The 16,517-nt window shown below is 32.7% G+C and overlaps 1 protein-coding gene across 1 annotated transcript in view; it reads right to left on the bottom strand.

Moving 5' to 3' along the window:
- Positions 1 to 511: 511 nt before the first annotated feature.
- The window catches only part of LOC132736385 (nuclear pore complex protein Nup107-like), a 28,853-nt gene continuing 12,847 nt past the window's right edge, over positions 512 to 16,517 (bottom strand). Inside the window, 18 exon segments of the mRNA XM_060723505.1 lie at positions 512 to 671; positions 964 to 1,158; positions 2,084 to 2,152; positions 2,673 to 2,846; positions 3,346 to 3,417; positions 3,645 to 3,733; positions 4,372 to 4,474; positions 5,428 to 5,597; positions 6,611 to 6,746; positions 7,346 to 7,464; positions 8,053 to 8,165; positions 8,821 to 9,026; positions 9,523 to 9,699; positions 10,084 to 10,197; positions 10,399 to 10,477; positions 11,004 to 11,029; positions 11,031 to 11,096; positions 13,240 to 13,311. Coding sequence (XP_060579488.1) covers positions 567 to 671; positions 964 to 1,158; positions 2,084 to 2,152; positions 2,673 to 2,846; positions 3,346 to 3,417; positions 3,645 to 3,733; positions 4,372 to 4,474; positions 5,428 to 5,597; positions 6,611 to 6,746; positions 7,346 to 7,464; positions 8,053 to 8,165; positions 8,821 to 9,026; positions 9,523 to 9,699; positions 10,084 to 10,197; positions 10,399 to 10,477; positions 11,004 to 11,029; positions 11,031 to 11,096; positions 13,240 to 13,311 — 2,085 coding nt within the window. The 3' untranslated portion in view covers positions 512 to 566.

Here is a 16,517-nt window from a genome sequence, read left to right as displayed (position 1 = left end):
ATCAAATCTTAATTTAAAGTGTTACCTGTAATAGTCTGTCCCCTTTAAAACTTAAGAAAAATTATCTTTTATCTAGTTTTCAAAGTGTTTGCAGTCTAAAAATAACCAATTAAACAAACTTAATGTCACTAAATTTGATTAGAAAGAGTATATGACATAAAATATCAAAGACAACTATAAATTATTCATATCTTTATTTCATATGATGTAAACAAACACAGATTATCTGAAGCTTTGATTTCATGATTTATTTATTTGTGTAAACACTGAAACTAAGTTGGTTTTCTTTACAAATCAGAAAGAAAACAAGAAAATATATTTACTCTGTAATGCATTTCTCATTAAATTTATAGCATGAGTAAATATCTGTCAATATATCTATCAATCTTGCAATAATGTAATCGAAAATAATTTCTTCATAGTTTTTATCAATGTTTATATTCAACACAAATTTACATAACAATGTAATATGGTATTCTAGTTCATTTCCTTGGCAATTATTTATATGATTTTGTCATACTATGTTTGTATAATGACTGTGACCAGTTTGATTCCGACATTTAACATTAGTTATGTTCATATCCTAGAGGACCACGTCCCTGATCTAACAATTTCAAGGAGGACTCTCGTAGAAGATGTAGCACTCTCTGTAACTCATCTTGTCTAAACACCTGCAAGTAAACAACAGAAATATATAGTGATGTAGCTCACTAAATTACAGGTGCAATATTTGATATTTTCACCTCTGATATCTGATCAGATCTACTAAAATAATCGAGAGACAACCTTATCACAAGGTTCAGCTAATAAAAAAAAATAGGCAGACATGAATTTTGAATACCAACTCCAAAATGTTTGTATTTATCTCTAATAGTCTTTTAGAAGAAAAATATGGAACTGTTAGAAATATTTTACTATAATCAACAGTAGTATTAAGTACATAGTGAAGTATATATATATTACCTGGTATAGTTTGTTTTGCTCAGCTGCTAAGATGTCAGCAAGACGAACACATTCCTGATATTGTTCACTAGTATGTAGAACAGTTTGTAGCAGAAAGACAAGACCTGGTAGTACAAGGTGACGTAGACAATCCATCTGTTCATGTCGTAATGGGTCACTATCTGGTCTGTCTGCTATACTCTCCTCTCCTTCCTCCTGTAATACAAATATCTACTTTATATACCAATAAACCAATATATTCTATTACTTAATAACCAGATAGGATTGTAATCAAGTTTTATGTTCTCCTCCATGTTGGATATTTTCTACACAATTACCTGTAACAGCACACAACAAATGGTAAGCCACAGATGACACGATTTCTTTACAACTATATAGATTATTACTTTTCTCATACTGACATACTCAAGTGGACAAATATATTTCAGCACCATTGTTACAGAGAATAATTTAGCATTTTTTTTATCATTACCAATTTTTTTGTATGTACATACTTGTATATCAAGACATGTTATCTATTACAGTCAGCAATGAATTTCCCTTATTACTTAGTATCACAGTTTAAACTTAGTTGATAAATGATTAATGCGAATACTTAATGCTAATCGTTATTTTATTCTGACAAATGTGCAATCAAAGCATTAACCTAGTGAAGAAAAAGGGAACAAACAATACTACATCTATCATACTTCTGTAAATTTAAGAAAAGGCTACATCTAACATTCCAATATGTGTTTCCTATATTATATATTGCCTCATATAAATTGTATATTACCAAGGTCTGATGCAGACAAGGCCTATAAATGGTGATGAATAAAATAAACTGATTATGTTGATCTTTTTTCCCAATTGTATATGACTTACTAATATATAAACTAGATTTAAACTATTTCAACACATATTCTTCTTTTGTTTCAAGGGTTTTTTGTTAATAACTTAGAGACAATGTATACATAAAGGTTAATTACCAGCAATAATACAAATACAGAATTCATGCAGATAACAACCTTCCTGTACAAGAATGTACAAGGTGTTTTTGTTTATCTTCAAGCAAAAACAAAATGTGTTAATCTCCAAGCAAAAACAAAATGAAGTAAAATAATATTGAGAATGCAAGTACCTCAGCTTGATCCACCATCCAGCCACCATCAGCAAACAGTAACACATTGTATATATGATCTTTGGTTGTCTGTAAAAACAACAAAGATGAATCATTTGACAATATAGTACTTAAACCTTTTACTGTCTATATACAAGTATACCCATCTCACTCACTGTACAATCATTTTTTTTCCAAGTTCTTCTTTATGTACTTTAGAAGTATCTTATACAATATAATAATTTATATCAATGATGTTATAACTGTTAATGCTGTCAATTGAACCCATTATCAAAGGTTGAAAAACTGACGACACTTAAGGGCAGAAATCATATGAAAATCTTTGTAAAATTTTATATTTTTAACTATTCATAGTTCCAAACACACATTAATAAAAGTAATATATGTGACATAGATGTTCTGCCAATCAGCTGGTGAAAATGCTTTTATATTAAACCTTCTAAAATAGACTTATACAGTTTACATTATAGTGCTGATTGGTATCAGAATAAAACTTAATATTGATCAGGCTAACCTGGCTCCATACTGCTGAAAAAAATGCTTGATTAATTAACTTTTAGTTCCTTTACACAACTTAGAATGATCATACCTGTGTTTGCATTAGCAAATTGTGGTGCCATCGTTCTCTTTCTTGATCATATTGTTTCATTCTGTGTTCATAAGCTACCCTATCAGTGAATGATCCACCCTCCGGTGGTGCTGGTTGTGTCGGTTGTCCATGGTGGTAGTGCTGGATCCAATCATTGAAACTTTCCATGGCATCCTGTTAAAACAAAATTATGAATCAATTCTCCTGAACGAGAATTCATTTAATTTTTATTGATTTAATGAAAGTTATTGCCAATCTTAAACCATAAATCACTTTAGACCCTTAAACATACATGTATATCAATAGTATATTGTCACTAAAAATATTTAGTTTGTATAAACACCATGTTTACTCATAAGCCCCTTTCATTGTCTATTTTTTTGTGTGTCTTGTACTTTGATATGAAAGTTTGGCCACAAACCCTTTATCATAATTTTGTAAGGTGACAAGCTATACAAACAAGAGGTGATGGTAGGATAGCAGGCTCAGCTATTCTTAGTGCTTGATAGTAAAACAAGAGCCTGGATAATGTAAAATTCATTAAGTTCAAAAAGTTCTGTCAAAATCCATGTAAAAAAAATATGAGTAATGTTTGAAGGTAAATATATGTAAAAACATTTACAAATTAATCAGAAAGTTTTGTTTTGACAAAGTATAAATATATCCTCATTACCAGATAAGCTTTAAAACAGAGATATTCCCTGACAGCGTTCTTGTCTTCTAGTGGTAACATAGTTGTCCCAGTCTGAAAATATCACAGTTATATAAGTCTCATACACAATTTAACAATCCATAACAAATGAATATCTTTAGACCAATGACAATAATGAGTGATATATGCCTGCAGTCCAAGTCAGGCAAAAATTAAGTCAGGCAAAAATAAATCAGGAAATTTTAACAATAATTTTTCTGATGACTTTTTCATAAAAACCTTTCATATATTGTTAAAATATCTGGTCATGCCAGTATTACCTGTTGCAGCCAGGTTCTATGTACAACATCTACAGAATCTGGTGGTAATTTCTCAAACACTGCACGAGCTGCATCTATCTTCTTTAATGCTACAATAAAATATACACTCTTTATATCTTGACTTTATACTATTTAGTTTATATACAGAATTTATTTTAGTTGATTGTGTAGGAAGCTATTACCTTATAAACAGACTCACAAATATGTTCTTGGAACCAACCAGTACAGAGCAACAAGTGGAAAGTTACTTGCTCAAGGAAACAATGGCTTACCAGTGACAGGGGTTTGAACTCATGCATCTAGCAATCATTAGATTACTAGTTTGACATGTTAACCTCTCAGCCATGCCGCCACTTTAACTATTCAGACATATTTAGACAACTAGGAAGTATTTAGACTTCCTCAGAGGAAAGTCAAGATAGAAATACAAACAAAATTTACATTCTCAGATTTGTTATATCATTGAAGTTTTGTATTGAGCCATTTCTTAACATGCTCTGTAGTCTGAAACTAGTTATATTTTTTAAGCTCTTTTCCCATTAATGTATTCGTATGATTATTCATATGATTATTTTATAGATAAAACATCATTTCCTATCTATATCTTTCCTTTTCATTCCAAACAATCAACAAAGATTAATGTATTCCGCTCCATCATACACAAGATGATTTAAGATGTGGAGTGTGAACTGGTTCAGATATCAATGTTAGTATACAAACAGCTTACCAATGAAAGTTCTCATCACAGCATTGGCTTGTTTGAGAGCTTCAGCACGCTGGCCAATATCAAACACTAACCAATCTATAGCTTCTATCTTCAGTCTGTCCTCCTGCAATATGACAAATAATATAGAACTTTACATAACAACCACACTATGTTTGTATTATACAATATAAGAACAGCCATGCCTGCAGTGTGAACGCTCGTCTGTAAAGGACAACAAATATCAATAACCAATTTTAACAAAAAATTTTAGTTGAAACAGGGTCTTTTTTTTAAAAAAGAAGACTTATTCTATTTGAAGACCCTAGTTAAAAAGGGGCAAACTGGAACATTTTTTTTTCAAATATATGCCCCTTGTCTTACATATGTACCTTGCAAGCATTCCAAATTTCATATTAATAACTTAAAACATTTTGAATAATGGGCTACATAATTGTTTTTGCACAACAACAACACAATGATCATACAATGTAATAGCTTGTCTTTTTCTCTAAAAATCATAATATTGTAAAAATATCAAGATAACAAATTTTACTTGTTTCAACTTATATAATAAGAAATATTACAGAGCAATTCAACAATGCTGTAGAAATAATTGAGAACACCCAACTAATATCATACATGTACTAAAATATAACAGCTGTTATGTAGCTTCTAAAGACGTATGATCAAGCTTTGTTCTTTTTCTCATTTTCTTTTTGCATTTTTTCTTTAGTCTGCATTTTATATGAATTAAGAAATTAAACAGCATTAGCAGAATAAGGAAAGAAATATACAAAATTGATCAAAAGGATTCCACAGTATATAAATGAGTCTACTTCCTGTTATCAGAAGAAAAGTTCGAGTTGAAATATATAGGCACCCAAGTAAGGTTCATTGATCAGAAGTAACATGTGCATGCACAACATGGTACACATTAAATTAAATAGACTTGAAAGACAAGGTATGTGATTTTGTTTATCTACTGTAAATTCATTGTAAACAAAGTTTTGGCAGATATCACATTTTTCATCATCTGATCTCACCAAATTTTATTCTAGCAATCATAATAAGACCAACCTCTGAGATAACAGTGTCTACAGACTCCTGGGCTTCATGTAATGATGTAAAGTCTACATCTGATTTCATACGGATATTTTCTACAACTTTCTTTGTGACAGCTGCTAGATCAAGACCAGCTTCCTCTGCGAGGTCCAGGTAATGTTGACGCTCATCCTTGTTAGTTATACCTGAAATATCAGTGTTTAACTACAATCACGTCTTATGTTTATATTTCAAAATTAAGTGTGTTTTTTTTTTCAAAGTTAAACATTTGAACAATTCACTAATGAAGAAAAAAAACAAAAAAATCATAAAAGAACAATCAATATTTGGCTCTAAACATAATCTTATTACAAGAGAATTGTTAGAATTATTTAAAGTGACATTTTTTCTCTTTGTTTTTTTTTTAGCTGTCAAGTTGAGCTGAATTTACAATATATTGCAAAGAGTGACCATTATAATGGTTTTTGACCAATGACTGATAATAAAAAATGTTTAAGAAAAAAATATGAAAAATGTAAAAAGACTACCCCACTCTATTTAAAACCTGAACATCAGGGTAAAAACACCATTTTTGGGGAAGGGGCCTCAGCCTTTTTCTTGGGGAAAATATGCGTGATTTTGGCATACTTTGGGAAAAGGGGTCTCAAATTTAACACAAAATTTTAACAAGTTCTTCAAAAAAGAAAAGCAAAAAGCACTGGGAAATACATGTTCTAATAAGGCAGTAAAAGACCTTAATTCAACACCATCATTTAATTTTGTTCTAAATATTATGGGAAATTTCAAAAGACTGGGGAATTTTGAGGACCAAACTGGGGAAAAAAGAGGCTAGTTTGCGAAGTCTGATCAGAATCCATGCTGTACGCTACCAGTTTCTCTCCTTGTTATAGGGTTTGCAAGTGAACAGCATGGATCCTGATCAGACTGCGCGGATGCACAGGCTGGTCTGGATCCATGCTGGTCGCAAATGCACTATGTTGGTTTTGTCGTGACGCAGCTCATATAAAGATTTCATTGCGAGTCACATCGGTTAATGATTACACATGTGACGTAAAATATGAAATTGAAAACAACTGTGTCAAAATGTGATGTTATTTTTATTTTTACCCCTGTACACTCACCATGTCACTTTACCCTCTCAAGTTAACAATTTTTTTTAACTTTTTGCAGTAATATAATACATAAAATTGTTATTTACCTTCTAAGAAGAGAGCATACCAATGGACTTGAGCATTCAGTGGTAACTTTGATACATAGTAAGCTATGAGATTATAATGTTTGTCTCTGATCAGTCGTTCAACATAACACTCTAATATTGAATTACACAACTCCTCCTACAATATCAATAAATTCATTTTCATAAACATTTACAGTCAAATACAAAGCAATCAAAGGCATTAAGATATACACAATTGTAGTGAAAAGTTTAGTTTTTTAACAGAAAAATAACAATTGTCAACATTTAGTCTGGTTAAAGTACATAATTATATAATATGCCCATTTGCTAATAAGAACACAAAACAGAGATATGTGGATAGTATATATTTGGCACTACCACAAAACAAATAAGATTTAAATCTTAGCTCTTGCATTCAAATAATTACACTTACTGAGCTTTTCAATTATATGCTTGCCAATGTTACATTAAAGAAAATTCAATTATTACGATACTAAATATGAGCTGTCAGCAGTATAATAACAAACTGTAGGCAGCGTGTACACTATATTGATGACACATTCCAATCATTTATAGTAAATACAAGCAAAAAGTGTCTTTTTTCAATGATTTTCAATATTATCAACAAAGCAAAAGCTATTCTACACATTAACCTAGCTATATTTTAATGGTTTCAACAATGCATAATCTACAAACAAATTTACAGATATGGACAGCTGCAAAAATTTGCTAGAAGCTTTTTGATAAACTATTTACCTTTGTATTTTGCTCCGAGGTTCTGAGAAAGAGAACAAAATGAGCCATAAATCTGAGAGCATGTAACGAGACATCTTGTCCTTGTTGCCTCACACGTTCATACAGTAAATCCAATAATCCTGAATATATATAGACAGTAAATCCAATAATATATATATATATATATGTATATATATTTATATATATATAGACATAACTTCATTAAATCCAATAATCCTGAATATATATAGACAGTAAATCCAATAATCCTGAATATATATAGACAGTAAATCCAATAATATATATATATATATATATATATATATATATATATATATATATATATATATATATATATATATATATATATAGACATAACTTCATTAAATCCAATAATCCTGAATATATATAGACAATAACTTAATTACACATCTAGGGGATATATTTATAATTGTCTTTAACATAAATGTTTTCATTTACTTATGCTCTCTCTACCATTAGTAAATAAATCTGTTCATGTTAATTCATTAAAGGGTTCAATCTCCTTGCATCTTTGCATATAGGATGGACTGTCCATATTGAATAAGTTGTAAGATATTTATGACAATAATTTAGTATGTTTCTTTACCTTTGCAAGGACATGCAGGCTGCCCTGACATATGTAAGTTACTGGAGGTATAAACCTTTCATTATTTCTACAAGTAATGTATACTAAAGTTCATACTAACCAGAAATGTCTCCAACAATAACATATTTCTGTATCAGATGATACAGACCCATTGATTCTTTCTGCATCACTTCATTAGCTTCTATCTCCTTGAACACAGATCTTGTTGTCAGACTACAATTTTATATCAATTTATGAACTGAACTGATAAATATATTGTTTTCCTTTATGACAAATATTAATTTCATTTAACAGTTTTTACAGTTAACTAACAATATCATTTTGCAAAATTACATATAAATATTTTCATTTCAAATGACCTTTATACCTTCAAATAAAATATCAACAAATGTGCACAAACAATGTCATTTACAATGATAATAAATCAATAGAAAAACTGGTACCTTACTGAATATAAAACATGTAATATCAATATAAGCACATCCTTTAATTGATTATGTACAGGTCTTTGATAATAATCAAACACTGTATTGCTCTTCAAGGTACCCTTCTTTCTTGGGCATAAACACTGGATGGTTGCAAACGCTTTGCTATCATCCATGTTCTTTTGGGGATTAGGCTTGTAAGCCAATACCAAGAAAGAAGGAGGCATACTGGCTCGGACTACACCAGACTTAATGGTTTTAACATGTATTATGTCATATTTCCAGTTTAAGTTATATTTATCATATAATCATTCATTTGGTCTGATGTTTCTTAGCCAGTTATGCCAAAAATAAAGATTTATAAGTCTATCACTTGTTTCGTGGTTTTAATTTGATTGAGTATAAATACACATCATTGATAATACTTTAAAATGAAGATTTACTTTTTCTCCCAGTATTCTCCTGGTAGAATGGCTAGAGATCGGCTCAATGTTGTCTTCAATCTGATTTCATCCTCCACTTTCCGGTCAACAAACACACGGAAATATGCCCACACATAGTCCAGCCAGGACTTACATACTGGCAGTACACCTCGTAGGTTACCACTCAATGCAGAATAAATTGCCTTCTCATAAATACCAACTCTTGCCTGCAAAAAAAAGCCATACATATACAATAATATTATATTTAAACAAATAAGATAAGCAAAAAAAAATCATAACAATTAAATAACATCTTATATATTACCAAAATGTATATCTATAAATGGATGAAATGAGTGATGTAATGATATAAAATTTTCATCTTCTTTAGATAAATTAAAAAAAAACCCAAAAAACATTGTTTATTTCATTGCTTTACTGTTTGGCATATACACTACAAAAACTAAACCAAATGGAGTATTAAAATACAATTCTATATAACTGGATAAAAATTATACAATCAAATGATACTATTAAGCATCAAGTATTCCTATAGCTGTACAAATCAAAAACTACCCTTAATAAATTATAGTAAAAAATAAAAAAATATAAGTGATTTTCAAAGCCATATCATTTTTTTAAAGTTTCATTTCTTTCCACTTGATTCAATTAACTGCATTTGATTTATAACTTATGCTTAACATAACACACAACTATACATACATCTTGTGACATATTCCAGCACACAGTCTTCCAAATGTCTCGATGTGGATTACCAATAACAGCTCGTCTCTGACCTTCTGGTCCAACACCCTCAAAGTTTGGATCATGAAATAATTTCCATCCCTCTAAAGTGGCTGCCCTCCATGCCTGACCACAGTCAGAGCACATTTTCTGTGCCTTTAATAGAATGACAATGAGTTAAATATCTTGTTAGCTGTTAGTTTTAAGATAAAGTACATTATAATTCAGATACAGACGCTTGAAGACACCTTGTTTACTGACATAGTTTTTAATGCAATGTGGGTGTATTGGTAGTCTTTTATTTTGTCTTTACATAATTTATTCCAGGTATAGTAAGTTTGGACCATTTTGATACTCTAAGAAAGAGAACTGTCAAGTAAAAATGTTTATTCTAAATTGTAGAGACAGCAAGCAAAAAGCCTTATGGGAAGCTATATAGAGCTTCATGTTAAACATAAGTGAATTTGTAAAACAAGTGAAGTTTCAACATAAGCATAAAAAGAAAATAATTACAACTTAATTACAAATTTACTAATGTACCTTTTCAAGTTGCCCTGCTCGTAAACACACAAAAATATACTGCAATAAGCGATCTTCATCTTCTTTGTCTAGGTCATCTAGAAGCCTGTTTTGTCTTATTGGTGCATCAGGGTCCTATAAAAGTTTAACAACCACATAAACTAAATCAACCACCTTCAAGATGTATAAAAATTTTTTTGGGCATTCTTCTATTGTTGATAGTTACTTTCTTTTTAACATTAATTAAAGTTCAATCATAGTGCTATATACTTCACACACAATGTTCATGTGTATTTTATTGTTTTTTAATAACTTATAACTGGTAAGAATACTCACGAGTTCTGTAATAAGATTTCTCTCTGCACCAGCTGGTACCCCAGTCTGTTGATTCTGTAACCTATGGCGGGCATTCTCACTGTTGTCATATACAAAAATATTTGTGAAGCTAACATAAACATAACTAAGTAAATTTTAACACAACACATACTTAGTAAGGGTTAACATAAAAGACAACTTTCAGAGAAGAAAGCATACTCTACAATTTCATACTGATAACTGATGGCATAAACAAGAAATAAAAAAATCTATAGGTAAGTATAAATAACAATCCTGCCTTTGTATAATGAAGCTAATTAAATGTCATGTACATGTAATAATGCTAAATCATTATCGATACTAATGTGAAAATTGCCAATCACTTACAGTTCAGATATGACTTTGCAATGGTATGTTAAATTCAAACTTAAAAGAGAATTAACATAACAATATATGGCTGATCATGTAAAATTTCATTTTGAAAATTGTAACTCTCCAAACTGAAAGAAAGCATAGCTGGATGGAATACACAAACCAGTGTATGAGTATAATGCTAGCTAAAGGTGTTTTTTTATCCCCATATCATTGTAAACAACAGAGAGGGCATTGTGACAAATTATACTTACTATCCTACAGCTCTGTCAGAGAAAAAACTTGATATTATCTGCAAAATTCTCACAATCATCCTGGGCACAACTCTCCAGCCAGTCCACAACTAACTGTATATAATATACAATATTATCTGATATAAACATGTGATAATACAACAATATGTTTCATGCCTGTAAAAACTTCCAAAAAAGCAATGGTCTTTCTGGTTATTAACTTGAAATAATAAAGGCACACAAAATAACTTAGAAAATTTCTTTTAAAGTGAAAGTACTCTTAACCATGACACACCTCTCTGATTTTTATGAAAGGTAAATAAACAAATAAGTTCACCTGAACAATGTTTACCTGAGCTTCTCTAACAGACTGGTCCCTATCAAACAATGTTTACCTGAGCTTCTCTAACAGACTGGTCTCTATCAAACAATGTTTACCTGAGCTTCTCTAACAGACTGGTCCCTATCAAACAATGTTTTACCTGAGCTTCTCTAACAGACTGGTTCCTATCAAACAAGGCTTACCTGAGCTACTCTAACAGACTGGTCCCTATCAAACAATGTTTACCTGAGCTTCTCTAACAGACTGGTCTCTATCAAACAAGGCTTACCTGAGCTTCTCTAACAGACTGGTCCCTATCAAACAATGTTTACCTGAGCTTCTCTAACAGACTGGTCTCTATCAAACAATGCTTACCTGAGCTTCTCTAACAGACTGGTCTCTATCAAACAATGTTTACCTGAGCTTCTCTAACAGACTGGTCCCTATCAAAACAAGGCTTACCTGAGCTTCTCTAACAGACTGGTCCCTATCAAACAATGTTTACCTGAGCTTCTCTAACAGACTGGTCTCTATCAAACAATGCTTACCTGAGCTTCTCTAACAGACTGGTCCCTATCAAACAACATGTTTACCTGAGCTTCTCTAACAGACTGGTCTCTATCAAACAATGTTTACCTGAGCTTCTCTAACAGACTGGTCCCTATCAAACAATGTTTACCTGAGTTTCTCTAACAGACTGGTCCCTATCAAACAAAGCTTACCTGAGCTTCTCTAACAGACTGGTCTCTATCAAACAAAGCTTACCTGAGCTTCTCTAACAGACTGGTCCCTATCAAACAATGTTTTACCTGAGCTTCTCTAACAGGGACTGGTCCCTATTCAAATAGAGCTTACCTGAGCTTCTCTAACAGACTGGTCTCTATCAAACAATGCTTACCTGAGCTTCTCTAACAGACTGGTCTCTATCAAACAATGTTTACCTGAGCTTCTCTAACAGACTGGTCCCTATCAAACAAGGCTTACCTGAGCTTCTTCTAACAGACTGGTCTCTATCAAAACAATGCTTACCTGAGCTTCTCTAACAGACTGGTCTCTATCAAACAATGCTTACCTGAGCTTCTCTAACAGACTGGTCTCTATCAAACAATGTTTGACCTGAGCTTCTCTAACAGACTGGTCCCTATCAAACAAGGCTTACCTGGAGCTTCTCTAACAGACTGGTCCCTATCAAACAAGGCTTACCTGAGCTTCTCTAACAGACTGGTCCCTATCAAACAATGTTTACCTGAGCTTCTCTAACAGACTGGTCTCTATCAAACAATGCTTACCTGAGCTTCTCTAACAGACTGGTCCCTATCAAACAATGTTTACCTGAGCTTCTCTAACAGACTGGTCTCTATCAAACAATGTTTACCTGAGCTTCTCTAACAGACTGGTCCCTATCAAACAATGTTTACCTGAGTTTTCTCTAACAGACTGGTCCCTATCAAACAAAGCTTACCTGAGCTTCTCTAACAGACTGGTCTCTATCAAACAAAGCTTACCTGAGCTTCTCTAACAGACTGGTCCTATCAAACAATGTTTACCTGAGCTTCTCTAACAGACTGGTCTCTATCAAACAAAGCTTACCTGAGCTTCTCTAACAGACTGGTCTCTATCAAACAATGGTTTACCTGAGCTTCTCTAACAGACTGGTCCCTATCAAACAATGTTTACCTGAGTTTCTCTAACAGACTGGTCCCTATCAAACAAAGCTTACCTGAGCTTCTCTAACAGACTGGTCTCTATCAAACAAAGCTTACCTGAGCTTCTCTAACAGACTGGTCTCTATCAAACAATGTTTACCTGAGCTTCTCTAACAGACTGGTCTCTATCAAACAATGCTTACCTGAGCTTCTCTAACAGACTGGTCTCTATCAAACAATGTTTACCTGAGCTTCTCTAACAGACTGGTCCCTATCAAATAGAGCTTACCTGAGCTTCTCTAACAGACTGGTCTCTATCAAACAAGGCATTCACTATCTTTTCATCACTCTGATATATACCCTGAAACATAGATTTGGGATTTATGTAAATTATTAAGAAGGTACCACAATTTGTCAATGCACAATTACAAGATCACTAGATGTATGCATGCTATGTGATATATATCAGACCATCGTATATCATAAACAGGTGAACATATTAGTATAGATCACTTTCATGGATAAAATATATCTAAACATTCATTAAACCTTAACAAGAGCTATCGGTAGGACAGCAATGCTCGACTATTCTTAGTGCTTGATAGTAAAAAAAATGCTTGATACAGTTAACTCCTCCTGTTTACAGGTTGGGGTAATGATGGTGAGCAAGTGTGCAAAGTTTCAAAGCCATATGCCAATGGACTTTGAAAATATTTGAGGTATTACAAAAACTTCAACGTAAATTCTTAGTCGAAAAAGGGGCATAATTCTGTCAAAATGCTTGATAGCAGTTAAGTTCTTCTGTCTACAGGTTGGGGTGATGATGTTGAACAAGTGTGCAAAGTTTCAAAGCCATATGTGTCAATAGACTTTAGAAAATATTTGAGGTATTACAAAAACTTTAACGTAAATTTTAAGTCATAAAAAGGGGCATAATTCTGTCAAAATGCTTGATACAGTTACCTCCTCCTGTCTACAGGTTGGGGTGATGATGGTGAACAAGTGTGCAAAGTTTCAAAGCCATGTTGTCAATGGATTTGGAAAGTATTTGAGGTATTACAAAAAACTTTAACATAAATTCTTAGTCAAAAAAGGGGCATAATTCTGTCAAAATGCTTGATACAGTTATCTCCTCCTGTCTACAGGTTGAGGTCATGCTGGTGAACAAGTGTACAAAGTTTCAAAGCCATATGTCAATGGACTTTGAAAATATTTGAACTATTACAAAAACTTTTAACACAAGAGCTGTCGGATAGGACAGCAGGCTCGACTATTCTTAGTGCTTGATAGTAAAAAAAATGCTTGATACAGTTAACTCCTCCTGTTTACAGGTTGGGGTAATGATGGTGAGCAAGTGTGCAAAGTTTCAAAGCCATATGCCAATGGACTTTGAAAATATTTGAGGTATTACAAAAAAACTTTCAACGTAAATCTTAGTCGAAAAAGGGGCATAATTCTGTCAAAATGCTTGATACAGTTAAGTCCTTCTGTCTACAGGTTGGGGTGATGATGGTGAACAAGTGGTGCAAAGTTTCAAAGCCATATGTCAATAGACTTTGAAAATATTTGAGGTATTACAAAAACTTTAACGTAAATTTTAAGTCATAAAAGGGGCATAATTCTGTCAAAATGCTTGATACAGTTACCTCCTCCTGTCTACAGGTTGGGGTGATGATGGTGAACAAGTGTGCAAAGTTTCAAAGCCATGTGTCAATGGATTTGGAAAGTATTTGAGGTATTACAAAAACTTTAACATAAATTCTTAGTCAAAAAAGGGGCATAATTCTGTCAAAATGCTTGATACAGTTATCTCCTCCTGTCTACAGGTTGAGGTCATGCTGGTGAACAAGTGTACAAAGTTTCAAAGCCATATGTCAATGGACTTTGAAAATATTTGAACTATTACAAAAACTTTAACACAAGAGCTGTCGGTAGGACAGCAAGGCTCGACTATTCTTAGTGCTTGATAGTAAAAAAAATGCTTGATACAGTTACCTCCTCCTGTTTACAGGTTGGGTCATGATGGTGAACAAGTGTGCAAAGTTTCAAAGCCATATGCCAATGGACTTTTGAAAATATTTGAACTATTACAAAAACTTTAACGTAAATTCTAAGTCGAAAAAGGGGCATAATTCTGTCAAAATGCTTGATAGAGTTACCTCCTCCTGTTTACAGGTTGGGCTCATGATGGTGAACAAGTGTGCAAAGTTTCAAAGCCATATGTCAATGGACTTTGAAAATATTTGAACTATTACAAAAACTTTAACGTAAATTCTAAGTCGAAAAAGGGGCATAATTCTGTCAAAATGCTTGATAGAGTTACCTCCTCCTGTCTATAGGTTGGGGTCATGATGGTGAACAAGTGTGCAAAGTTTGAAAGCCATATGTCAATGGATTTTGAAAATATTTGAACTATTACAAAATCTTTAACGTAAATTCTAAGTCGAATTAAACTCCTGTTTACAGGTTGGGGTCAAGATGGTGAACAAGTGTGCAAAGTTTCAAAGCCATATGTCAATGGACTTTGAAAATATTTGAACAATTACAAAAACTTTAACGTAAATTCTAAGCCATATGTCAATGGACTTTGAAAATATTTGAACTATTACAAAAACTTTAACGTAAATTCTAAGTCGAAAAAGGGGCATAATTCTGTCAAAATGCTTGATAGAGTTACCTCCTCCTGTCTACAGGTTTCGGCTCATGATGGTGAACAAGTGTGCAAAGTTTCAAAAGCCATATGTCAAACACTGGACTTTGAAAAATATTTGAACTATTACAAAAACTTTAACATAAGTGTTGTTACGCCGACTACGACGCCGACGCGACGCTCGGGTGACTGCAATAGCTCTACTTTATTCTTATCGAATAGTCGAGCTAAAAAGGGGCATAAATTCTGTCAAAATGCTTGATAAAGTTACCTCCTCCTGTTTACCCAGGTTGGGGATCATATGGTTTGAACAAGTGTGTGCAAAGTTTCAAAAGCCATATGTTCAATGGACTTTGAAAATATTTGAACACTATTACAAAAAACTTTAACGTAAATTCTAAGTCGAAGGGGCATAATTCTGTCAAAATACTTGATAGAGTTACCTCCTCTTGTCTACAGGTTAGGGTCATGAAACTGGTGAACAAGTGTGCAAAGTTTCAAAGCTGTCAATGGACTTTGAAAATATTTGAACTATACAAAAACTTTAACGTAAATTCTAAGTCAAACAAGAGCTGTCGGTAGGACAGCATGCTCGACTATTCTTAGTGCTTGATAGTAAAAAAAAATGCCTGATACAGTTACCTCCTCCTGTTTACAGGTTGGGGTCATGATGGTGAACAAGTGTGCAAAGTTTCAAAGCCATATGTCAATGGACTTTGAAAATATTTGAACAATTTACAAAAACTTTAACGTAAATTCTAAGTCGAAAAAGGGGCATAATTCTGTCAAAATGCTTGATAGAGTTACCTCCTCCTGTTTACAGGTTGGGGTCATGATGTTGAACAAGCGTGCAAAGTTTCAAAGCCATATGTCAATGGACTTTGAAAATATTTGAACTATTACAAAAACTTTAACGT

This window comes from Ruditapes philippinarum, unplaced genomic scaffold (genome assembly GCF_026571515.1).
Source record: "Ruditapes philippinarum isolate M1 unplaced genomic scaffold, ASM2657151v2 ctg488_1_1_1_1, whole genome shotgun sequence".
NCBI lineage: Eukaryota > Metazoa > Mollusca > Bivalvia > Venerida > Veneridae > Ruditapes > Ruditapes philippinarum.
This window is presented reverse-complemented; position numbering and strand designations above follow the sequence as displayed.